This window comes from Trichogramma pretiosum, unplaced genomic scaffold, assembly GCF_000599845.2.
Source record: "Trichogramma pretiosum strain Unisexual culture from Peru unplaced genomic scaffold, Tpre_2.0 scaffold38, whole genome shotgun sequence".
NCBI lineage: Eukaryota > Metazoa > Arthropoda > Insecta > Hymenoptera > Trichogrammatidae > Trichogramma > Trichogramma pretiosum.
Genome location: NW_019641677.1, coordinates 533,951 through 560,934, shown reverse-complemented (window position 1 = coordinate 560,934; position 26,984 = coordinate 533,951). Strand labels below are relative to the sequence as shown.

At 41.1% G+C, this 26,984-nt stretch overlaps 3 protein-coding genes across 4 annotated transcripts in view; 1 reads left to right on the top strand and 2 right to left on the bottom strand.

Annotated features, from left to right (window-relative positions):
* Nucleotides 1-26,984, top strand: part of LOC106650708 (somatostatin receptor type 2-like) — a 77,976-nt gene that overhangs the window by 26,638 nt on the left and 24,354 nt on the right. The gene's annotated exons all lie outside the window — the stretch shown is intronic.
* Nucleotides 7,284-8,876, bottom strand: LOC106650651 (zinc finger protein 724-like). Its single transcript, XM_014368790.1, has one exon. It carries the CDS (start codon nucleotides 8,874-8,876, stop codon nucleotides 7,284-7,286), a length of 1,593 nt encoding a protein of 530 aa, XP_014224276.1.
* Nucleotides 23,709-25,834, bottom strand: LOC111694052 (homeobox protein Wariai-like). Its single transcript, XM_023460728.1, has one exon. It carries the CDS (start codon nucleotides 25,434-25,436, stop codon nucleotides 23,799-23,801), a length of 1,638 nt encoding a protein of 545 aa, XP_023316496.1. The 5' UTR covers nucleotides 25,437-25,834; the 3' UTR covers nucleotides 23,709-23,798.

The window sequence follows — 26,984 nt, the reverse complement described above, 5'->3', positions numbered from 1 at the left end:
GGGGGGGGGGGGGGGGGGGGGGGCTGCAGCGCCGCGTCTCTGCATATAAATACGGAAATCGTGTGCGGAGGCGACGCTTTGCTCTCCGTACGTATAGGTATATATCTATAGGTTGCGCACGAATAGACTGGCAAAGATCGCGATCGAGCTCGACGGTATATAGAGAACGTAGAGTTGCGGAAAATAAATCGAGAGGGAGTGAGGCTATTTTGCGCGCGCCCAACCTAGACGCTATATATATTGCCAGGAGAGAGAGAGTAAGCTAAATCGATATGTGCGCGCGCGATCGAGTGACCAAAAAATAAGCTCGGCTCCTCCTTCACCCCTGCGCTCGATACGCAGATATATGTACGTACTACGCGTATATTTGACTCTTGCACGGAGAAACAAAGACGAAAAAAAGTAAGAACAAAAAAAAAACAAACGCGCGAGCGGGAAAGAAAATTGGCGCGGTCGAATGATTTTAAAAGGATATTTATCGGGCGCGCGTTAGAAAACCGGGAAATCGGACTTGGAACTACGTACACCGTTATACGTTATTCGTACTGCGCGAGCTTATCAGATGTACGTTAAAAGTCCGGCGAGCAGCTACGTATTGCAGCTGCTGGCGCTTGTTTTTTTTCTCTCTCTCTCTCTCCCCAGCTGCCCAGCGAGCGGTATACGAGCGGCCATATACGTAGGAATTTAACGGAGCAAATCGACGATTCCACGCGGCGATCGCTGCAGTAGCTGCAGTTAGCTGCGTGTGAAAAAATTTTTTCGCTCGTCGCGCTGGAAAATTTCGTACCGATGCTCTATAATGCATTGTTTCGGAAACTAGGAAAGAAAGTATATAATGGGTATACGATTTGCGCGACGTGGCATCTCATTATCTCGAGCAGATGGCAAATAAACCGCTGCACTCAAGACAGCGAGCAAAAAATTTGCCCATAAGAAACGAGTAAAACTCGCCTGGCGGTGGCCAACCTCTAGTAGTAGTAGTAGGCAATCGAATGAAATCGGGTAAAGGACCCCTTCGTATATGTACGTATGCGGGCAATGCTATATCGTTTCAGTCTAGGTATCGCGTAAAGCTCGAGGCTCGTAAAAGTGATGTTTATGAGCTACACCCCCTGCCCCGGACGTTTCCTCTTTCCTTCCTCTGCTTTCGAGTTCACTTATTTTCTTTTATCCCGTACTCGCATGTATGTGTACTGCACGTTTATAGGCGTACGTGTGCGCGAGCGCAGCTGATCTGTCGTCGACAGAAAAAAAAAGAGAGTAAAAAGGAGTCGACAAGATGATTAGAGTCAGCGCGCGCGCCCGTAATCTCGAAAAATAATTAGCTCGTGAGCAATTTTTTCCCTTTTCGTTTCGTCATCGCGTCTATTCAACGCACAGCTATATAGTGTAAAACACAACACGGGTCACACAGGTTTTACCTTTGCCCTGCACGGGCGTTATTATTTACACTCGATGCGTCTGAAACAATTAACTCGGCACTGGGGCGCTCTTTCAGCTTTCATCTCTCTCTTTCTCTCTCTTTTCTCCGTATTATATAAAGTAAAAAGCTCGCTGGGGATCTCTCTCTCTCTCTCTCTCTCTCTATGTATATATAACTCGTGCGCATCGCTATGCGACTACGAACAACGACTCTCAGAGAGAGAGAGCAAGAGAGACAGACTACAATCCTCTTCTCTGTACATTATGCGAGATGCATCCGAGCACGACGACGAGCGGCTGACTCGGCAAAGCAGCTACCAATCTCTCTCGCGTTTTGCTGCTCGGCGACTAATTGCTTTATGCAAAAGTTTACTCTTGTGATCGTCCTTTTGGAAATCATCGAAGCGCAAAGTTTCGCAACTTCTGGTATTTAACATGATACTCTTCTCAAAGTTATCTTACACTTCTCAAACTTACTACCGAAGATTCTTCGTCTTGCTTCGTCCTCTCCTGCTCGTCTTCTTCTATTTTTTCAAAGTGAAAAAGAAAGAGAGGAGGAGAGAGAAAAAAATACCCCCTGAAAAAATAAAACGGTGGCAGCGCGTAGAGGTCGCCCCGCTCGACAAATTAAGCTGTTAGCATGATTTATAATGCCTTCGCGCTTCTCTCCTTTTTTTTTACGATTACTTTGATGGATTTACGTTGAAGCTTACGTTCGGAAGCAAAGTAGACGATGCGTTGCAAAAAAAAAAATATCGAGTAAAATAAACGTCAAAGAGAGCGAGAGGAGAGAGTGGAAATAAGAAAAAAATCGTCACTTTTGTCCGCGTCGTCTTCGAACTAGCGGCTGCTGCCTGCGATGACGTACATATCGCGAGACGACTAACTTATGGTTCGCCGGTAAAAAGTAACAATGGGATCTCCTCGCGACAAAGAATAGAATAGCGCAAGGATAAATCGAGTTTTCCCGAAGCAAGTTTTGTGTATGATTTTTTAAGCGTGAGAAAAATCCAAGATTTACGCACGAGCGCGTTGAATATTCCCTATCTTCTTCTTCTTATTCTTCTTCTTCTTACATTTTTCTATCCATTTGAATATTATTCATTTTTTGTATATGAAACCGAAGGAAAAAATAAGAGAAAAAAATAGAAAATATAAACGAAATTGATTGTTACCGAGAGTTATCGTGACCGCGTTAGGATGTTACGTTAACGCAATATAATAGCCATTATAACTAAGCAGCATTAGAGAGCTAGCTGTGTATGTAGGGCGAACTTCAGAAGCACCCCGGAATAATAAATCTATCGAGTCGGCTGCGTATGAAAGCGCAGGGATTTCCGAGCGAGCAAGTTAAAATCACCGCACACGAACACGCGTATACTATATAACGTCTCGAGTCTCTCTATGTGTTAATGCTCGGTACGTACCGCGATACATTCATTTTCTTGAGGCTAACCCAGATACACGCCTCGTCGAAGTTTCAAGTTCAGCTCGCTTTTCTCTTTCCTCGTGCGGCTCTTTGTAGCTCCATATTTAGGAATGGTACCGCACAGGCCTTGTCTTTGCGCGCGTATACACGACGACGACGACAACGACTCATTTCTCGTCTCTCTTTGTAAACGTCGAAGGGTAGAGTATATTAGTTATTCCGTCCCTTTTACCTTTCGCGAGCTTCAAAGTTTCGTTGCCGCTGCAGCTGCAGCTGCGCGAGACTCGTAAATGAGAGCTAGCTAGCTGCAGCTGCCGGAGGAATTGTACTTGTCGCGCTATGTGTAGGTGTATGTATATGAGCAATTCCGGAATTTAGTTTCGAATTTTTTGACAAAAAACGGAAAAAATTTTTTTTCGTTGGACGCATACTATGAACCCTGGATATTGTTCTTGAAGGTCCAAGGAAGCTAAAGAAATGCGTGAACATGAAATTTAAACATAGGTAATTAATTTTTTCTGGCTACTTTTGTGTTTTAGGGCCCGAAAAGTCATGTTTTCACGTAAATACGAAAATTCACTCAATTTCTAAGTGGCTGAAAAAGTATCAAAACACATTTAAAAAAAGTGACTGACTACTCCATTCGATAGGAAATTTTCTCAGCTTTACGGTTGTGATTTCAGATTTTTCGATACATTGCATATTCACCGAGAAAATCATCACCAAATATGCCGAGCTAAATATCTCGAAAAATTCAGTACGAAAAAAGTGAACTTTTTGGTTTCTTTTTGATTTTTTCTCATGAAAATTGAATATTTCGAAAAATCTGATACTACTACGAAAAAGCGGATGAAAAATACAATCGAGGCCATATTTTCATTTATTTTTTCCGTCGAATTATAATGATATACAAGCCAATTTCTTTTACTGTATTCGCTGTTTTCTGTTACGGAACTGTTTTAATCGTGATCGCGAAGTTTTCAGCGTTGCGCGGCTCGCTACAATCAAAACTCGTTCATAATTCGACGGAAAAAATAAATGAAGATATGGCTTCGATTGGATTTTTCCTCAGCTTTTTCATGGCAGTATCAGATTTTCCAAATTATTCAATTTTCATCAGAAAAAATCAAAAAGAAACCAAAAAAAGCTATTTTTCCGCACTGATTTTTTCAAGATATTTTAGCTTGGCAAGTTTTGTGATGATTTTCTCGGAGAATATGCAATGTATCGAAAAATCTGATATCACCATCGGGAAGCTAAGAAAATTCACAATCGAATGGAGTAGTCAGTCACTTTTTTTAAATGAGTTTTAATACTTTTTCAGCCACTTAGAAATTGAGTGAATTTTCGTATTTACGCGAAAACATGAATTTTCGGGCCCTAGAACACAAAAGTAGCCAGAAAAAAATTACCTATCTTTAAATTTCATGTTCACGCATTTTTTTAGCTTCCTAGGACCTTCAAGAACAATACCCAATGTTCATAGTATGCGTCCAACGAAAAAATTTTTTTTCCGTTTTTAGTCGAAAAATTGGAAACTAAATTCCGGAATTGCTCATATACACGCCGAACCGAACTGTATATTTACAAAAAGTTGTCAAAGCCCCTCGCGCGCTCTGTGCTATACACAGTTGGCCTCTCAGCTTGTTTGCTCCGAACGAGACCGACGTGTGTGTGTCTGACTACACGTTGATCAATACTACTACTACTACTACTACTACTCGCGATCGATGGCGCTGTAATTTATGTAATGTACACATTTGCACCCACCCACGCCTGGACGATGTAATCGAGAATATTACAAAGCATTAGGAATATTCGGTGGCCTTTTCTTTTTTTATTTATCGTTATTTGCTCGACAGCAGGTGCAAAGCGACGCATCGATCAACCATACAGTATATAGTGTTAGAATGAATTCATCTCGACGGCGGCGATATGACGTGCGTGCGTATTTCCTCTCCCCTATCGTGTATATAATCCAATAAGATGTCCATACCGGCCTGGCGATCGTTGTATAAAGATAGCTCAGCTGTCGGGACGGCTCACACTTTTGCACTAATGTGCACAAACGGTCGCGTAAAAAACAAAAGAGATCAAGATTGATTACCCCCTCTGGCCGCGTGTCAGTTTTTGGACACGGGGGTGCTGCTACACGTAGGCTACGAGCTGCAGCTCGTTTTTCGTTTATACGTTACTGCCGCGCGCAAATTTGTTATCCTCGCGCCCCAGCGCTGGCACGAGTACAACATTGCACACGTGCGCCGCTGCAAGTGCGGCAATTACACTTCTTCTTTTTTCTTCTTTTCTCGTAATATATACGTTGGTATTTACGAGTGAGCTATATAACGCTGATTTGGGAGCCTAGGCTATATACGTGTGCAATGCTGCGGTCGTTCAATTTGATCGTTATATACGTGTGTGTGTGTGTGTGTTGTCGCGTCGTTACATATTCCGTTGATTCACGACCTTTTTTTCGATGAAATTAGGTCGATGAAAGATATATAATGTAATATCGCACAAACATAAGGGGCAAAATATTTGATCTCTCTCGTCAATTATATCGCGAGAGGGAATCTTTTTCGACTCATTATAACTCTTAATATAATCATTATACCGCTCGCCTGGGGGCCAGCAGAATATGTATGCCTCGCTTGGTGGTTATACGCGTGTGCATCCTCATTTTCTATATTATACACCTCTTTTTTATCCCCTTATTATTATTATTATTTTTTTTTTTAACCGACGCGCGCATATATATACTACATGTGTCGACTCGAGTGCAGAGTTAATATAACGCGGTGAAGCGGGAAAAATCCTCTTTACCAGCGTATTTCTTTATAAATGTTTGGTACACGGACGCACCGCCACCGAGCGTGGGCTTGGCGAAAAATTTAATGAAGTAAATGTATACGTCGAACGAGCAAGCGAGAGAGCAAAAACACAGCTTTGTTGAGTATATGCGTCCAAAAAAATACTAGAGTATGAAAAAAGAAGCAAGAAAAAACTTGATATTTTTTCTATATCGATACACGGTCAGAGATGCACGAGTATTTGTATGCCCCGAAAAACTTATTGTATACGAGGCCGTGGGAAAATTAAATTCAGCCCGCGAGAGAGCAGCTGATATTTCATAGCAACGAGAGAGCTCCGTGACAATTGAATTAATTCACTTCTGTATGCAGCCGACCTCTCTCTCTCTCTCTCTCTCTCTCTCTCTCTCTTGCTGCTGCTGCTGCCCAGAATCAACTTTCAAATGGCCCGAGCTCGTCGAGACTACTAGCCGGACGCGGCTTGCGTGCGTGCGTAGGCGAAGGCTTGAGTGGAGTTGCAAAAAAAAAGAAGGAAAGAAGAAAAATAGATGAGAGCTGTGTACACTACTCTACGGTCAAAGCAAGTTAGAATCTTTTTCTCGAGTTTGCAGGGCTGCGCCGAGCGCAAGTCAAAGTTTATCCAATGGCCTACGCACATACCCGCATACTCATAAAGTATATACTCGTGGTATACAACGTACACACAATAAGCCTGTTATACAAGCTCGGCCTGTAAACGCACGCGTATAACAACAAACAATTGAGCTATAAATAACAAAAGTGCAGTAAAACAAATCGTTTCTCTCTCTCTCTCTCTCTCTCTCTCTCTCTCTCTCTCTCTCTCTCTCTCTCTCTTTCTCTATTTTATAAAACTGTATATGAAACTATGCCTCGAACGCGTGAAGACGAGAGAGAGAGAAAAGAAAAATATGTAAGAGCTTGCGGGTGGCCTATACACACATTTTTCTTATACGCGTTAAAAGTTGCATTTTATTTCGCTTTATGTATCAGCAAGCAATCATAAAGATGTGTGAAACATTTTGCTGCCTTCGCGAGTAAGCTCGGGCTCAAAAACGGGTTTTTGAATCACCTGTTGATGGAAAAATTGTGATGAATTTCTCGACAATTCTTTGTGTGTGTGTCATGTATTTAAGGTAAATATTGTAATGAGAAATGAAACTACAAATGTATTTTGTTATTACCATAAAAAAAATTATTAAATATAAATTTTGATTCAAAAGCAATAAGTTTTAAGTCGAAATTTTCAACCGCAACTAATTGTAACATATTTATTGGCGATTTTTACAAGTAGTAATTTGGCCGTCATAATCTATAATCAATAATAATACATCAATTTTTGATATAGGATATAACACACCGACTAAATTATTTCGTACTTGACTATAAATCGATCCCAATCGAGTCTATGTTTTTCTAGATAATCATTACCTAGTGTTCCAAATGTTTCTATGTGCACTCGTCATTAATTTTCTGCAGTTGCAGTGTGGTTCAATGATTTTATGACCCACGGGAATAAGCGAGGTATCTTCGAATTCTTCGTTTACAGGTTTGTAGTGCCTAATCAAAATACTCTACTATGAAAATCTGCACTTTGGCACACGTCACACCCGCAGTCTTATTGGCCAGTGAACATTGTTTTTGTGATTGACCAATTTAATAAGCGATGAAAATGCTTCCGAACAATGAGTGCACTTGTAGCTTTTCTTTAGTACTTGTGATACTGCTAAACACTTTTCGCACTTGAAAATTTCATCTTTATCATCAGTTTTTTGTCTCGACAAATTTCTATATTGTGTAAATATTTGACACTCGTGACATACTTGTAGTTTCTGAACTGACTTATGATGAACTTTTAGTTTATGTCTCTTTAACATGTCCTCGTTTGAAAACATATAAGGACACTCATTGCAAAACTGAATTCTTCGTTTTTTATCGACTGTTTCATTGTGTGTGCTTTGTGGTTCATTGCCATTCGATTCAGTTCTAACGGTTTTGTTAAATGAAGTCCAATCGCCATCGTCACTATCTATTATTTCTTTGCAAAGATCAGATTCAGTCCTTTGATGGTCTCTCAAATTGATTTCTTGTGCAAATATTTTTGGACACTCAAGGGATTCATGCACATCTCTTGGTCGTTGCTGAGCTGTATTATCGTTCATTTCGTTTTGTGGTTCTGTATAAAGTTGGGATTCACTGATCAAAATTGGTTTGTCTTCATGACCGTGAACTTTTATTTTATGTCTCTTTAACTTGTCCTCGTCTGAAAACATTTCTTGACACTCATCGCAAAACTCAATTCTTCGCTTTTTCTGAACTGTTTCATGGTGTGTGCTTTGTGGTTCATTGCCATTCGATTCAGTGCTAACGGTTTTGTTAAAAGAAGTCCAATCGCTATCGTCACTATCTATTATTTCAAGTTCTTTGCAAAGACCAGATTCAGTGGTTAGAACGGGTTCGTCTACATTGTCCACGTTTTTTTCATGTTTTCCCAAATCGATTTCTTGTGCAAATATTTCTGGACACTCAATGGATTCATGCACATCACTTGCTCGTTGCTGAACTGCGTTATGGTCTTTGTTTTGTAGTTGAATTTCATCAAACGAAGTCCTATTGACATCTTCCAATTCTTCTTGTGATTCATTGCAATTCGATTCAGTACTAAAAGTTTCCTGAAAGAAAGTCCGATCGCCTTCGTCAATATGTATTATTATTTCAGATTCTTCGCAAAGATCAGATTCAGTGGCTAGAACGGGTTCGTCTACATCGTCCTTGTTTCTTTGAGGTTTTCTCGAATTGATTTCTTGTGCAACTATTTTTTGACAATCAATGGATTCATACACATCTCTTGCTAGTGGCTGAACTGTGTTATGGTCTTCGTTTTGTAGTTGATCGCAATCCTGCTCTGTGCATGAAATTTCATTGAATTGAAATTCGTTTTGTGGTTCTTCGCAAAGATTTTGTCCTGTGGTCAAAACTATCAAAACTGATTTATCCACCTCGTGATGCGATGTTTCGACGAACGACGAATGGAGGCTCAGACTCGTACCAAGATCGTGATCCACCTCGGTTACATTCAAAACCGGTTGCAAAGTTGATTTATCATGAAAATGCCATAGGTGATAATTTAAAGTATCTAAGGAAAGGAAGCTAACTTTACAGACAAAACAAGACGGGATTGAATCAAACTCAGACATTTTTTTATTGAAAGAGACAAGATTTCGTAGTTGTTACACTTTTACACTTTAAATCGTAGATATTTACTATACGAATGGCCCGATAATGACTGATTCGTCCGATTTTCTCAAGTAAACAGTTGACACACGAATATTGACGTTAAAGGGAAATTTATAAGTTGATAGTTGATTGAAAGATTCAATTCAAAACAAATCGTATATTGTAATTAGGTTACGATATTGCTTATGTCATTATTCTGAATAAGAAATATCATTATTAAACTTTTCTGTGTTATGAGTCGCTCTTTCTGACTCCATGTCATGCCCATCATAATCTTTAATTTAATACTAATTACATAAAGATTCGTAAATTATTTTATAATTGATAAGTTGAAATGGAAAATTGTTTTCATTTTTTATCAATTATTCAAAAAATTTTGTTCCATCAGCTTTTTTTCAAATAAAGTGTAGCATTTTAAGTTGATTGAAACGCCAATTTCTTTAGGTAGCTAAAAAATTTTTTAGAAAGAAATTCGTATCCAATGCATTGGCAGCCTTTTTTCCTTTCTTCTTTTCGTGGTTCACTTAAGCGCGACACAACTTTATCCCTGATTTCTTAGTAACGCATTTGTTCTCGCCCGCCCCCGTCTTACACAACGATTTCCTTTTTTGCAAATCGAACGCAATAGACAGCCACGCTCCGGCGCAGCCACAATAACAACAACAACAACAACAATAACACGAACGTTTTTAAAACGACATAAAAGCTCGCGCGCTTATTTTTTATCGCTCCCCTCCTCCTCTCGAGCTTTGCACGAGTATCGTACGTGTATGAAGAAAAAAGCTCGCGTGCACAAAAGTGTGCTGCTGCTGCTTCGCCAGGCGCGCGTGGCTGCCGTTGTCGTCTTACGTATCTCCTCTATATATACAGCGACGAAGAAAGAGAGAGAGAGAAAAAAATGAAGAAACAGGATCCCGTAGCCGGCGCTATGTTAGTATCGCAGCGTTGCAGCAGCGTCGCTATATACGTCGTTCGCGGGTGTGAGCTCGAGAGAGAAGAGGCGCAAAGCGAGGAACAAACTCGTCGAGTGCCACTCGACGTTGGCTTCTTCAACAAACTTTCTTACAAAATTTTTTCACTTCCCCTTCCAGCTCCTTTAAAGCCGATATACTCCGCTCGTTTTTCGCTGCCACTGCTGTAATGTATTATTTTTTATTACTACAAATAATATATTATAAATAGAGTATAGGCCACAAACGTGTTAACGTATCGGCAGCACTGCTCCTTTCTTACAAAACTCAATCCCCCGGTATTTTTTCTTTCCTCGACGCGTCCTTACTTCTTCCTCTTTTTTTTTCTTTATTTTTATACACACACACACACGTTACGTATGTATATTGCGTGCACTTTCATGCGTGAGAGCATATAAAATAGGTCGGAGAGCTCTATATTCCTCCGGTAAAGAGAGAGATGAAGAGAGAGCTGAGGACTGAGAGAAAAAATACACATGGCCTGTGTGTGTGCGTGTTTTTTTTTTTATACGACGAAGGGAAGAGCAACTATATATCCTCCCTCGGCGCTGCTGCTGCTGCTGTGAATTTCATTTCTACTCTCCTCGTCGTCGGGCAATCTCGCCGCGCGCGCACGTGATTATCAAAGGCTGCGGTATCAACTGCTTCTTATTATATACACATGTGCACAAATGTGTATGTGGGTGTGAACGCGCGATCCAAGCTCACTTCGTATCACTGCTTCGTGCGAGTGTCTCTTTGCTGCAAGGGTATCTGCTGCTGCTGCTGCTCTGTGTGGGAGTATACCAGTGGGACACTGCTCGAGACACCGTGGAAGCTTCAGCATCCACATGGATTTTCTCGACGAGGTGCAGAGAGAATGAGGCACTCGTGTGTATATATATATATGCGCATATAAGCTCGAATATATGTGTGTGTGTATGTCAAGCAGAATTTCCCAGTATAAGCGCGATAGTACGCGCGGAGCGACGTGCACTACATACGAAAACTCGCCGCGCCGAGTCACACCCTTATATGCGCGGCTCGTGCTCGCGCCCGTTCGCACCTCTGAGCTGTGATGCAAACATACACACTCCATATACCTGTGCGTGCTTGCAGAGGGTAGATATAGATAGAGGGTTTGGTATCGAAAAATGACACTCTCGGCGAACAGTCGTGTATGTATAAGGACTAGATGTATAATTCGCGAATATTCGGTGGCCGTTGAGAGATTTTCGATGCTTTTTTTTTTTAGGGTAGATTAAATATGAATTCGAAATTCTCACAAGTATTTCCACAAAGATACGATGCCGTGGATATGTGTAAACGTATAACATGATATAGGCTCCGGAAATTCGCGTTGAATTGTTTCATACATCAAAGCACCCGGCTCGGCTACAATAATTGGTTTCGATAAAAGTGTACGAGGCTGCGCGTAAAAAATACACACACGCACACACTAACACACAGTAAGTAGTGCTAAGTGATTGGCTCGATAGCATACTCTATTCATACATAGTTTTCCGTTCCTTTTTTTTTTACTATATTCGCCGGAAAGAGAGAGAGGGAGAGAGAATAAAAAAAGAGACAGAGTTTTCATTCCAGATATGCAAGGCCAGCGGAAATAAATGTAGCGAATTGAAACTACACTTTTCAAAATTTGAAGAAAAAAAAAAATAAGCAAATGGAGTGTACGAAGCACACGAGACTTGGGTATACACACGAGCGGGGCTCTGCAATTGAAATGTAAAGTGCTCGCAGGTCTGATGAAATGCAATTTTACTTCTCTTCTTTTTTGCTGGCTGCCGCTGCTGCTCAACTGCTAAACGATCATCGCATCGCTTTCGATTAATTTATAAAGTGCATAATGCTACCGAGCTTTTGAAAGGAGTAAATTCTCGAGCGCTTCGCGTGTGCCTGCTGCGCTGCGAGTGATCATCGCGGCTCGGGTATAATATTTTCATAATTATGTGCGCGATCGCAAAGCAAAAACAATTAAACGAGTTGCAACAGGATACTTTTACCGGTTGAAAGATATGATTTCGTGAAATTTCCACTGTACTCGTTTCAGTGTGTTCTGTATACCTGAATAAAAATAAAAATAAAAGTGAATCCCCCGCGCGCAAAATAATATACTTCACCCGCGATCCCGGTGGTATAGTAGCGGTAGCAGTATATGTAGGCAGAATTATATAAATTGATTGTACACTAGAAATCGCCTCTGGAACAATTTCAAATATATGTATATGCAGGATCGCTCGATCTGTACTCTTGAGCCATGTTCAGTTTTCGGAATGATATATATTCGGAATCGTAAATATTCGGAATATTTAAAATTCGGAATGTTTGAAAATCGGAATATTGAAACCGGAACATGAACAATTCGGAAAAACAAAATTTCGGAATATAGTATATTACTGCCCTAGGCCGCGAAAAACAGAAAAGTCCCAGGGCACGTGTAATTAGTGGCCGAGGCGAAGCCGAGGCCGATAAACACGTGCTCTGGGGCTTTCTTTTTTCGCGGTTTAGACCTGTATACTATTTTTCATACCTCGTGGCCCGAAAATAGCTCTTCCCGTTTTGCGCAGCGGCCGGGAAGTAGTCACTTTCGGGCCGCTGGTATGAAAAAAAAATTTCGGAATGAAAAAATTTCGGAAAAATTAAAATTCGAAATCCACAAAATTTTTAATAGGAAATTTTATTGTCTACATTCTCCACTAACAATATTGTGGATTCCGAATTTTAATTTTTCTGAAATTTTTTCATTCCGAAATTTTTTTAATCCGAAATTTTGTTTTTCCGAATTTTTCAGGTTCCGTTTTTAATATTCCGATTTTCAAACATTCCGAATTTTAAATATTCCGAATCTTTACGATTCCGAATATTTATCATTCCGAAATCCGAACATGGCTCGTGATGGTAGTTATAGAAGTCGTTTATTCGGTTTCAACCGCGATCATGTGCCGGAGCCAATTTTTTTTCCTCGAACGTTCGTTCTTCATTCGAATAAAAGTAAAAAAAAAAAAAAACACGAGTACAAGATTTGATCGGATAAATTAAGTTTGAATAACGCGATATACTCCACGTCGTTATTGAAAAAATTACACGAAGAGCGAATTATTGGATTTACGCGCTTTAAAGTCGTGTGTATACTTGTTGCCGTAATTTTTTTCACACCGTAAATATACATGCGAAGAAAAACGAGCCTTTTTACTCTCTCTCTCTCTTGAGTATCAATCAATGCGTTTTAACCGCGAATATACCTACTTTTAAAGGAAGCGGCTTTTAAGCGCGGCAATAGCCTCTAAAGCGGCAACAAGTTCTCGAGCCGCGTAAAATTAAGTACTCATTTCCCGTATACAACGAAACGTATGCAAGCCGCACGCATTGATTCAATCGTTCGATTGGATTATGTAACTTTCACCCCGTCCCAGTTCCTGCTCACCTCGGGATCATTGAAATCCAAGGCGTCGATGAACCGATTGTGTCACGATCTACGATCGAATTATATCATCGCTCCTCAATTTGCGCATCCTCCTTCGCTCGGCCTCTCAATTATAATCAAACACTTGCGATGCACGCGTGCGAGCGCATCCTTGCACTCTCTATACTCTATCTGTCTGTCTCGGCATCTGATATTTAGCTCGAAATTCAATTGCCAGCTGCGTCGGGCTTAATTCGCGCGTCGATGCATGCCTGTGCGCGCCCATAGAATCCTCTCGGCTCGCGTTGTGTATATACGTATGCGCACTGCGGATAAGTCAAAGCTGCCGAGATTGACGCCTCTGGCTTACTTTGGCGCGGTGCGCGCGTTTATTACTCCTGCAGCGTACTACTTTGATGTATGTACGCCGTTGCTGCACGTGTGCAGATCCCGTATCGTACATATATGTATAGACGAAGTTTCACCACCGAGTCACCTGTGCGCGTGCTTGTAAAGCTTAATATCTGTATATATATACGCGCGGGCGTGTGCAACTGTAAAATGGCCGCACGCTCGTGGATGTGGCGAGATATTTTATTTCTGCCATTACGTATGTCTTTATGCGACTCGAGTCGCTCGGGGCGCACTCGAGGCACACGCATATTCTATAATATAGGATGCAATAGGTGTACGCGCCTGCGAACAATATCGATTCGGCATCAGCGATAATCTTCTCCGAGGCTTACTTACTGCCTCGATAACTGCGAACGCGGCATTGATTTTTCCATTTTATTCCTTTCCTTTCTCTCTCCTTTTACTTCTCCCGTTGTCGATGTGACACACGTTGCCTGTTCTCGGCTTCGCGCGATCAAACCCAACAGGAATGTAAGCCCGCTCTCTGCGCGACACGAGAAAATTCGGTTTATTTTATTTACCTCTTTATATTCCCGGGTAAAATTCAGCGATCTCCCGCTATTCGATATTATATTATACGAGTGTAAAAAAATATTTTTCTCCGGTATTTCGATGCCCCGTGCAACGAGAGCCGTTATTGCAATTTCGTTATTATAAAATTGTTTAACATTGCACGCGGGTATACAACGTGCAGACGCTTTCGCGCGATGTTGTAATACGTACACGCGATACACATACTTGTTTATATTTTTATATTATAAAAATTCTTGGGCGAAACGAATTATCGTGAAGCTGCTGCTACATGCGGGAAAAGCTACCCCGCGTGTACGATATATAAAAACGCCGACACGCGGGAAAACAAAACTCGAATAGTATACATATCGCTGATTCTCTATATGAAATCCAATAGCCAAAAAAAATTTTTTTCTGCAAATGTGAAAAACTTGTTGTATTTGATGTGTTCGATTTGTTCCAAAAAAATGTTAGAAAAATTAGAGCCTTCTATGACACTTTTTCAGAGGCCCAAAGTTGGCCGTTTTAGGGTTTTATTGAAATTCATGAAAAATCACAAATATTCAAATAATTTCTGGATCAGGGTAGACTGATTCAAAATTAAAAGTTCCCAGCAACTTTTTTGTTGGAAATTGTCCAAATTTTCAGAAAAAAAGTATACCAAAGTGATTGAAGCTACATTGTAAAGTTAAAAGCTCTCAAAAGTTGAAAAAAACATAAAACAAGAAATCTACTCAAGTTTGAACCGGACTTTCATTTCCTGAACCATGTAAAAAGCTTCCCAAATATGTCAACTACTGCCAGATAAAATTTTGTAATGGGTCTTAAAGTTTAACGCAATGTAGACAACAATGTGTAGCAAAAAACGTGCAAAAAAGATCATAAATAGGCCTAAAATGCCGAAAATCACCAAAAACAGCCATTTTCAGACCACATTACAAAACTTCATCAGGCCGTAGTTGACATCTTAGGAAAGCTTTTTACATAGTTTAGGAAATGAAAGTCCGGTTCGATCTCGAGTAGATTTCTTGTTTTATGTTTTTTTTTTGTGTTTTCCTACTATTACGCCTTTAGGTGGCTCGAATCACTTTGGCATACTTTTTTTCTGAAAATCTGGACAATTTCCAATAAAAAAGTTGCTGGGCACTTTTACTTTTGAATCATCTTACCCTGATCCAGGAATCATTTGAATATTTGTGATTTTTCATGAACTTCAAAAAAACCCTAAAATGGCCAACTTTGGGCCTCTGAAAAAGTGTCATAGGAGGCCCTAATTTTTCTAAAATTTTTTTTAGACCAATCTGACATCAAATACAACAAGTTTTTCATGTTTGCAGAAAAATTTTTTTTTGTCCATTCGACTTGACAGAGAATCGGCCATATACATTGCGAGCAGTTATACGTACAACGAGCTAATATTAAGAATATCATCTCTTTCCTACTCACTGTCGCGCTCTTTTGCTGCTACTATACAATATATACAATAGTGCGGCGGCGTGTATATAATGCAGTTACAGCGTGAGATAAGCAGCCAATTCCGCGCGCACTCGTTATCTCGTTTATACGCAGAGCCGAAAAGTGTATAAAGTCGTCGAGTTCGAAAATGCTAAAATATGACGATATTTGTATGGTGAACCTGTATCATATGTATAACTAAAGTTGATTCCACCGCTTGGGGATAGACGAGCTGCGACATCTACGGTCGACGACCTAACTATCGTTTAAAATTGACGAATCTCGAAATATTTCAACAACTCCTTTACCGATGTCAGAAGTGTTTTTTTTTTTCATTATTATTATTACTCGAGCTGTTAACGACATCTACGCGGCCTATAGCTTGAACATCGATCACGCGTCACAGGGAAAAATGTACAAACTTTTTTTGACCCACGGTGCACAGAGCTACTCAGGTCGTTGCTTTTTTTTGTCGACTGCTTTGTATGCGCTCGTCAATCTTTTGGAGTTGACGCGATCCGACAAAAACCAAGAGACATAGCTCGGATAGATATATTTATTGAGCTCGTGTTCCAGCCTCAAAAGCCTGCCGAAATATCAATAATACAAAAATTATTCGGTATGTATGCGATAATGATTGAAAGTTTTGCAAGGGTTAATTAAAATTTGACTAATTTAGAGTTGACTTTAATCTGCATAAGTAGTACATCGAAATTTGTTCCCTCTTTACATGAAAGTCTATTAAAGTTCACAAAGTTTACATTTCGAACAAGGACTCCTCGTCGTATGCAAAAATTTTAAATATAAATGTTAATAAAACAAATGTACTCGCGTATAGCTCTTGCTCTTCTGATACCGCGGAGAGAGGGAGAGAGAGAGAGAGAGAGAGAGAGAGACTTTTCGTGCACACGGCCAATCTGGTTGAGATTTAACAAATAAAAAATTTCTCTCGATTCCTCTCGAGCACGCACTGCAGCGAGGCTTCGTGAATTTTTTGTTGAAAAATTCATAAAAATGTATGCTTGCACCCGAGAGACCAGCCCCCTGGCCTGCGCGATGGGCAATACATATTGATTTGCATGGTAATTTCTCCTCGCCGTGCAAATTGTGCGCGGGTGATAAAAAAGTTGTTTATAAAAAAATAACTCGTAATTTTACGACTTCGTGGCGTCGATTATTTTTATTCAGTATGCAAAGAGAGACTTTTAAAACCGTATACCCTGTGAAGGAGGGAGTGAGAGAGAGAGAAAAAAAAAGAACCGCGGCAGCAGCTATTATACACACAGCGTGCGGCATCGGGATTCGCTGCAGCAACGATGGCAATAACTTTTAAAGTTGTAAAAGTTACACATAATAGGTTTTATGCTCGGTACAGTAGGGAAAATATATAAACTTGTTCCACGGTGCGATCTCGGCCTTCTTTCCTCCTCCTGCCTTTTTTTCACCCGCTGGATATCCCACGTATTTAGGTTTTTCTAAAAAGTTGTTCGTTCGCATCAATCCCATTCCGTAAGTCGTTCGTATATATGGACGTTTATTTTCTCATTATTTCGTGCGATTAATTCTCGTTGACTTTCGCATTCGAAAAAAAGTAATTTAGCGTGGACGTATCGCTCGAAAAATTCAAAAAATTTATATAACCAAGGCCACGTCGTTGAAAAAAAAAAAAAAAAACACGACGACGTTTTTAGCTCGAAATTCTCTCGACAAGGCGAAATAAATTTTACCCGCGGTGAGTTCTCATAAAATTCCCAAGAGTGAAACACAAAAAGAGTTCATTTCTTCATCTCTCTCTTTCTCTCTCTCAAGTCTTATTTCACGAAATTTAACGTCGAATGCCGTGTGCCGCAGCTCGGGAGAAACTCGATATTTTTCCTCCCTTTCCATCCCTTGCTCCCAGTGCTGCTGGAAGTCCTTCGATGAAAAAAAAAAAAAAAGAGAAAGAAGAAGTCGAGAGAAAAATCTACTTGTAGGTCTTCCCCGAGCGAGCTTGTGGAGCGTTTAAAATAATCTCGATCCGATGAGTTTCAAAAAGATCCCCTCGCATCCCCTCTGCGGCCGTGTGCGGCTATACACGGAAAATCGTAACGTATTTGATGAAGGTGAAGAAGCTACCCATTACTTGTCTCTGTCCCTATTGGCTCCTACTCGTGCTATACTCGCTCTCGGCAAGCTGTGATTTCGCTCCGAAATAAAATTATCCGACGACGGGGCGCGCGCACACACAGACAGACAGGTTTCAGCTGCTGACACAAAAAAAAACCTGACGCGAGTTGCGAAAAAAATCACGCATTCTCTTACGAAAATTTGGAATTTCTTCCTCCTTTTTTTCGTTCGAATCTTTATTCACCCGGTAAAAATTGGTTATATTATTATTCCCCTTTTTTTCTTTCCCTGTAAATATAATGTAACGCGTAAGCGCCCGCTCGCCGACTCAAGATCAGTCGCGCAAACTTACCCGCGTCGTAATCTTGAGAAAAAGTTTTAATGAAAAGATGGTATGCAAAAAAAATTTTCCTCTCCCCCCCGCGTGAAATTTCCATAAACAGAGCGTCGCAATGCCAACCAACTTTGGAAAATGCGATCCACGGCAACCGATACGAATGAAAAGTAGTTTATGTCGTGCGTAATGCGTAACTGGAAAAGTTTGAATTAAAATTCTAACATCGAGTTGGATATTGACAGCCGAATTAAACGATTTACGAAAAGATATCGCGCCTTAAAATTGAAAATTCAATCTCTGCCATGTGTAGAAAAAACGAATAAACGAAATTATTGAGAGGAGTTTTTATTATTAAAACAAAAAAAAAAAAAAACGGCAAAGCATATAACGGAAACATACTTCACAATACTCGTGGAAAATGCAACGACAAACAATGAAGAGCACCTGCAAAACATCCATTATTATCGTGGATTCATCAACAATACGCATGCTCAGGCACACGCGCGGAAAAATGTATCGCACGACTGAATGGAAAAGTTGCCTCGCGTGCGCAATAGTGTAGCACGGGGAAAGAAAAGAGCTGCAAAAAACATATAATGGACCAACTACGCGTACGACCTTTACGACGACTGCCAGATATTACTTGGGCGTGAAATGGTGCAGTTTGGCCTGTACCTTCGATTTTACATTTTTTCAATTATCTCTTCGTTTACATCCCGAAGTTCGTATGTTACCAGCGAAAAGCTCATTTTAGTTAAAGCTGCTATTGCCTCGAGCAAAAGCAGAAGTGCATGAGATGTTAAGAGATAATAGTAATGCCTAGAGAAATTTAGGAAATTCCGGAACTCTTTGGGCCACAACATAATTCGATTTAAATGACAACAATAAATTACTCCTATATATTTGAAGAACTTAGCTTTTTCTCTTTCGATTTCTGATAAGTTCGACGTGTGCCATCTAACGGTAACTCAGGTACTAATTAGTGTTTTTATAGGTAATGAACCGGGCGACCAACATCTCAGAGGAGAGTTACAGCATTGATTTATAGGCGTTACTGTTTTTGCCAAAAGTATTTTAACAACCGAAGATACCGTGTGAAAAGTTCCAGAATTTTCTAAACTTTTCCAGAAATTGCGATCTCATCCTATGAAATCTTACGGGATTTCTGCTTTTACCTGAATGCGACTTTGACTGTTGACACGTACACAAATGTGCCATCGCTTACAGTCGAACATCGAGTTACATATTAGATTTTTACTTACGTCTGATGTTGCCATCGACCCTCGCTATTATCACATTTCGATCAAAAAGTTGTTCAATTATATATCGATGTAACACGACGTGTATGTGGGCGCTGATATAATGAAAAAAGTTCCGGTCGCGCCTCATGCATCTAAATCGCTGCGTGGTTGAAAATGAGACTCGACTACTATATATACGAATCGAATTTCACTCGTCACGAAGAGAGAATATTATCGCTGCGCTCGGCCGTTCCAGCGTCCACGACTTTTATAATCACGCGGACATGCAAAATTTTTAATAACATCCTCTCGGCCGAGAACAAACATAATGATAAAAAAGGAATCGCTATATCTCTCGTCGAGCTTTTAGTTCTTAGCCTCTTGTGCGCCAAATGAACTCGAAGCTCTTTTAAGCGATTTAGCGGTCGACTAAGGATTCCGAAAAAGCCGAAACGATCGTGAAAGAGCTAGACGCCGTTATATACGCGAGCATATATGCGAATGCCATAAACGGCGCGGGAACCGCAAAAACCGCGGGCGCAAGCTCGAGAGAGAGAGAGAGAGAGGGAAAGCTATAAGCTGACGGCTGACTTCAATTAGAGCGCATGCGAGTATACGGTATACACAGCGCATACATAATTGTACATACGGGAGAAAAATCAACAAAGCGCCACGGCCGACGTGTGGCTCGATTTTAATATTTTCATGCGGCCACGTATGTATTTGAAAATACGCCCGAAGTCCACGTTGACACAGATATTAAAAACTTTATATTTTTTATCGAATGTATAATGTCGTGCAGTCGTCGAAATATAATGTACAAAAGGGCCTAATTACTCGTAGGCGTAGCGAGCGAGAGCTGTAATTCGAGAGCTGCTGCCACATCGAGGTAACTGAATTTTCCGCATTACTCCGCCAGAGAGCTCAGAGCGTCGTATCCGAAAGCGTAATAATATGGCATTTCATCTAAATTCTTGGCTGCTGCGCGCGGAGGCACTAAGTGATTTACACAAAGGCGCCGCCTCGCGCGCGCTTGAAATGCGCAACTAGCATATAATGCATTCGAAATAAACTACTAAGTCATTAAAAACTTATTAATAATGTAGACAATGCCGCGCGCGATAACAAATATATATTGTACGCAACGAAGCTAAATATTCACTTTAATGGCACTTGAAGCGACGTATACGTACACAGGAGAGAGAGAGAGTGGGCGCTTTATTGTACTCTCGAGAGTCGCGTTGGCGCGTGGCATTTTCATATCTGACGAACGATCCTCGTGATTTACGTATACGCAGATTTTTGGCCGTTTTACGAAAAATTTCGTTAGTCGGGCATGTAATATATGGCACGCGTGGGTGCGCCGATCGTTAATCGAATTATTGTGTTTTCATTTCCACTTGGTCGACGCCGCTGGGCTCTCGCGAGCTTTAACCCGATTTTACATCGCGTATACACGCGAATTCGTTACATTATTAGCAACTCGTTCGACTTTACGTATTCGCGGCTCCTTTGAACGTGTGTGTGCGTGACAAAAGAAGGTATTTAAAAGCTCTGTGCGCGCGAAGCTTTATATACGCCGATAAAAAGAGAGGGTAAAGGGGACGAGAAGAGAGTTTCGATACGCTTGTAGATCGTACTTTTCCTTCCTTCTTTTTTTGCGACGACGACGACGTATATAAGGGAGATACAGCGAGAGAGAGAGAGATAAAAGCTGCAGTATACGGAATTATAAAGTCGTTGTCGTCGAGATGTGCAAAAAAAAAGGAGAGACTAGAGAGAGAGAAAAAAAAAAGAAATTGCCGCCGTTATGAATAAAGGATATCGCGCGACACGCTCGAGAGAGCATTGAAGATGGCAAAAATTTCAAATACCGTATTGCGATCGCTAATAAGAGACGATGCACATAATTTAATCTCTTGGCGAGCAGCATTTTCGAGGATTATATACCCGTGTATTTTACAACCTGAGTGCACGCGAATTCGCAATATATGCATCATTCACGAGCGCTTAATATTAGATATCAAATAAATTATTTACAAATATTACCCGGGCGAGCGATGATTCGATATAAAGGGTTGTCAATAATGCACGGGGCGGACGAATTGCGTCTACCGGATCTATTATTAACAAGTGCACGATGAAATTGTATCATAAATAAATTAATTACGTAACTGAATACACTCGAAAAATATCATAAATCATTTATGAATAAAGTCGTTTATATTTTTTTATATTTATGGAAGAGCGGATATCCCAGAATCGTTCGTAGCTGTGGGACACGATTGATACATTGCCGCAGATAGGCTCGCAGCCTAAATTCAATCGCGCGCATCAATTAGCGACCTATTGGCGTTCGGTAGTGTGCGATCAATCAAGCCTCGTATTTACAGCCTTGCACGAGGCTCGAAAAATAATCGCTAATCAAAATGCGGCGGAGAGATCGCGATAAAAGTGGCTGATACAAGTGAATGGCGCAATTACGCCTTGATCATACGTATACGCTGCGCACTCGCGATTTTATCGATTTGTTGACAAAGCGATTTTGTAAAAAAAAAGAATATATTTTACGCGTCAAGTTATTTTTTTTTCGCGCGCGCTGCGCTTGATTTTCTTTTTTCTTCACTCCTTTTCTCCCTTTTTTTTTGTATAAAACGCATACCCGAGCAGTATAAAGTGTCGTCATGCGTGCGCGACTGAAAAATTCACGTGCGTTTGAGCATTACCTGGAATAGTGCTAGCAGCTTTTTCACGCGGATCATATTGTGTGTGTGTGTGTGTCTATGCTAGAAAATTCATAAAGCCTTTTGTCGTAAAGGATTTTTTTTAATATTTCAAGCTGTGAAAGTTATCGGAAAAATTACTCCATTTTTTTTTTGCTGAAAAGAGCGTAATGTTTTTATACACGTCTTACTGTCTTGAGAGTCTCGAGGGTCTTTCATTTATCAAAATCGACGTTTTTAGCACACATCTTAAATCCTTAGAAAGAAAATCATCTTTTGCACGCGAAAATGGTAGATTTTCCTTTTTTTATTGCAATTAACTTTTAAGCTTAAATATCATTTCAATCATTTCGTTGCTGTTGTAGCTGAATCACGTCGTGAAAAAAATCATTTAAGCTTTTTTTTCGAAAGTTGTTTGTATACAAGTTTGAGTAACGCATTCAACTGTTTACACTGGGTTGAATTCAATACAGTTTGAAGAGAGAAAAATAACACTTTTGATGCGGAATAATCCATTTGCGATGGAAACAGTTACAGTTTTACAGTTTTACAGTTTAAAAAATGTATTTACAGTTTAATTACGAAGCAAAACATGTTTGTTGTGCTCAACATTGCTCGTGTTACTTCGCTCGCGTAAACGTCAAAAAATTAAAAAAATTTCTTTGAAATGTACGAAAAAATTATATACTTCATAATATAAAACTTTTTTAAATTAAAGTAAGGAATACCAACTTTATTAAAATCATCTACCTAGCATTAATTTTAAAGCTCGGATAAGAAGTGGGTTAAAAAAAAAAAAAAATGAGTCAACGTGAAACAAGGATAAACATCTTTGTTCATCGAGCTTAAGTATATATGCGAACGCGTCGCCACTCACGAAGAGAAAAGCTCATTTATCTTTGTGGTCGACTTCGCCAAGCACCATAATACATACAGATTTTACGCTAATAGTCTCTTGCAGCAAAAGTCACGCGTTGAAGATAAGGCATAGTATGCTCTATACGCATTTTCGTGCCCGTTTCGCTTCTCTCTCTCTTTCTTTTTTCCCTACGACCGCAACGACAATGAGAAATTGTTCCTCGCAGAGAGCCTCGAACGGCAACGAAGAAATATAACGAGTTGGAGTATCAACGGGCTTGTGTTTTGTATACGTTGAAGTACAAACATGTCGAAAAATGATATTAATGTTCTTAGATTTTTGATTACGAGCCGGTCTGCGAAGCGCTAAAATTGACTTATGATGCAAATTGTTTGCGAAACTTGGAAATGTCACGTATTAACTTACAGAACCACGCAATTACAGCAAATATTTCTTCTGAAGTCTCGGGTCTGCGAGCGACCGAGTCAAAACAAGATTTTTTCCACGAAAAGACGATTCTCTGAAAAAAATAAAACAAAATTCTCGATGCGTAATGAGCACGTACACAAGTGGACAGGAGAGGGGAGATGATGCTGCTGCTGCTGCTGCTGCTGCTACTGTTATACTGCGTGCCTGTGTTTACGTGTTGTTTTCACCGAACAATTGAAATAAGATATTGAAAAAAATGTTCGTTGCAAGAATTACGTGATTATTCTATGCATAAAATCAAAAATATATAGCATTGAAGTTAAAATAAGCAAATCAATGAATTAAATTTCGTTCAATTTATTTATTCGTTTAAATAAAATGTAAAATCTGCAACATTTAATAACACCACGTATAAAAACACTTCCAATACACTACGTAAATCGCTGTGTAGAGTTCAGGCCTGTCGCGGCCAGACACAAATTACATATATCATCGTCCTCGAGGTCGTCGAGTATAATGTCGCAGCAGAGAATCGGCAGCCTGTAGTGGGTCAGCGTCAAGAAAAATTCCAACGCCCACTTACGGCACAATCTTCCGACCTCGGGCTTGAACGGCTTCTTGAACATCTCGTGCTTCTTCAACAGCCTCATGAGCGTCAGAGCGTCGCTACGATCCGGCCTGTAGTACTCTCTCTGTAGTCGCTCGACGGTCAGCAGGGCGGCTTGCGCCAGTCTCGTTCGGTAACTGTGCGGGTTTTTCCAGAGCCGCCAGGCCTCGTCGAACTGGGCCTCGCTCGGGAACTCGAAGTAGGACAGATCGGCACCTCGGTCCAGCAGCAGACCCACCGTCTTGGGCAGTAATCTCGCCACGGCCCACTGCAGCGGCGTCCGGTTGGCGTTGTCCCAGGCGTTGGCCTGCACCTTGCGCTCGGCCTCGTCGCATATCTCGTACAGCGTCTCCATCAGACTGTCGCTGTCGTCCTTCTGGCAGATCAGGTGCAGAGGCGTCACGCCGTCTCCGTTCGCCACGTTCGGATCGGCGCCTCTCGCCATCAGCAGTTTCGACACCGACATGCGTCCGTCGGACAGAGCCAGGTGCAGCGGCGTATTGCCGGAGCTGTCCTGAGCGTTCACTCGAACGGATCGTTCGTAATCGTCGTTCATCCTGAAGAACAACCTCAGATGGTCGTCGTTGTTGAATTTCTGGCAAATGATGTGCAGCGGCGTCAGTCCCTCGACGTCGGCCAGATTCGGGTCGCTCATCCTCCTGAGCAGCGGCTCGAAGAGCTTCTTGTTGCCGTAGCGCAGAGCCAAGTGGAAGGGCGTGTTGCCGAGCTTGTCCTGCGCGTCGACCCTCACGTCGTCGATCTCGAGCAGCATCTTGGCGAAGACAGAGGCCTGGTTGGCCTTCCTGCAGACGAGATGCAGAGGCGCCGAGCCGTCGCCGACGGCTAAATTCGGATCGGCGCCGTGTCTCAGCAGCAGCTCGACCACTTTGGAGCATCCGTTCACCAGGGCCATGTGCAGCGGCGGATCGATGACGATGCTGGATTTGTTGTTCCGAGCGAGGCAACAGTCGGGATCCTGGCCGAGCTCGAGGAACTTCTTGACGACGTAGTCGCAGCCCGACTCGCAGGCCACATGAAAATGCGTGTATCCGTTTTCGTCGCTGTAATTCACGTCGAATCTGTCGTATATTACGAAGAGATCGTTGATGAGGTAGTTTCTGTGCATGAAGCCGCGTCGGGCCGCGTGATGCACCGCCGTGACGCGAACGTTGTCGCCATCTTTATCGGCGACTTTGGCCTCGTCCTTGTAGCCGGTCCGGATGAGAAACTTGATGAACGCGGACGCCTTGAACGACGGGTCGAACTCGACGGACTCGGCGAGCAGCAGCTCGATCTCTTCGGGCCGAAATACGTCACGGAGATTGGGAAGTTTTCCCTTCCACGAGCTTATCAAGCCGTGAAATTGTTCGAGAAATGCTTTTCGCTCCTTCGCGACCTCCAACTTAACCTCGTCTCGCATGGTTCGCAATTTTTGCAAACAGTTTCCGTCGCCTTGGGCCATGGTTCTGCGCACGCGACACACTGCCACTTATAACATAAAAAAAGAAATATGTTTCACTGTGAATCACTTGCTGCGGTCCTTGCGATATTTCTTGTGTTCTTCGCATTTACAAGGCACTGATCGATGCACAGTCGCACGAAGCCAGCATGCGGGGGCTTGTGCTCCGTATGGTATATAGTTTCAAGAACTACGCGCGACTACGTCGACGAATAGTTTTATGCTGCCTATCGCGTGTACATATAACAGATATGTAATTGCTTACGTTTGATCGAGCAACCGACTCCGTCTTGTTCAAGCACACATAAACGCACACATACGCGGCACGAGTGAAACACGCGCAGCGGCCGCGGCGAGCGAGGGACAAACGACTGGCGAACTGCTGCCGTGTCATGCGAATTATGCCCCATCTACTTTAACGCGTGTTCACAACGCACTGAGGACACGGCGCCTCGCGCGGCATGACACCGTCACTAGTCTACGTTACCGACGTCAGTAGCGCTGCGCGCCAATTGTCGATTTCAAAATTAATCAATTTCACGTAATCGAGCGGATTCGTGAAAACTATGCGAGTGAATTTTTTTTAACTCTTAAAATCAAGAAGAATGAAAAACAGTTTTTACCTTTTGATAATTATACAAGTAAACTAATTAATTATTGCATGAATAATTCATGCTTAAAATGAACAATAATGGATAGTGACATTATTGTGGTATTGATAATATATTTATAGCAATGCAAAATGAAATTGTTTAAGAAATTTTTTTTAATAAACTATTTTAAGAAATTAATTTTCGTTCGTCTTTTTGTATGTTAAAATTTACGTCTTTGATACGGTTTTCGAAGTATTTTTAATTTGATCAATAATTTGACTAAAATTTATTATTTATTTATTATTTATTTAAACTTTATGAATAATGACTAAAATTAAATAAAAATCGGTCTAATTTTTTGGTAAGGCCTTTTTACGTAGTGATTGCAATTTCTTGAACGCTCCGTACTGCTCGACATTGCAAAAGTAACGAAGTAAAAATCTCCAAGTTTTCAGCATCTCTTCGTAAATACGTCATAAATATGACTTCAACAATTTTTTATAAAAAATAAATGAGGAAAAAACGTCATCTCGTTTGCGAAAGCATACTTTTTGAAATTCTAAATTAAGCGTCCGATTTTCTTATTTCCGAAATTTACATAATATGCAACGTCTTCGTTCGTCGCGCAAGAAGCCGCAGTAATACCCGCCCGCGGTATATCGTCGCATAAAAGAATTTTCGAATTCCACCGCAGGAAGAAGAAACTTTTTTTCTTGCGCTTCCTCGATTTAACTTGAAAAACAGCACTCATCATCTTGATGCAAAAGTTTTTTAACCAAAGTTTTTTTTCGCACCGCAGAAGAAGAGTAAAGGGTGGATCCTTTTAATGAGAAAGTGCACTACGCTGCAGGCAGGGATCAGTCGAGATCGCGTAAAACTTGATGCAGAATCAATCTCGGATTAATGCGCGGACTCTGACTTGAATTATTAGATAACGGATGAGATTTTTAATGGCTTC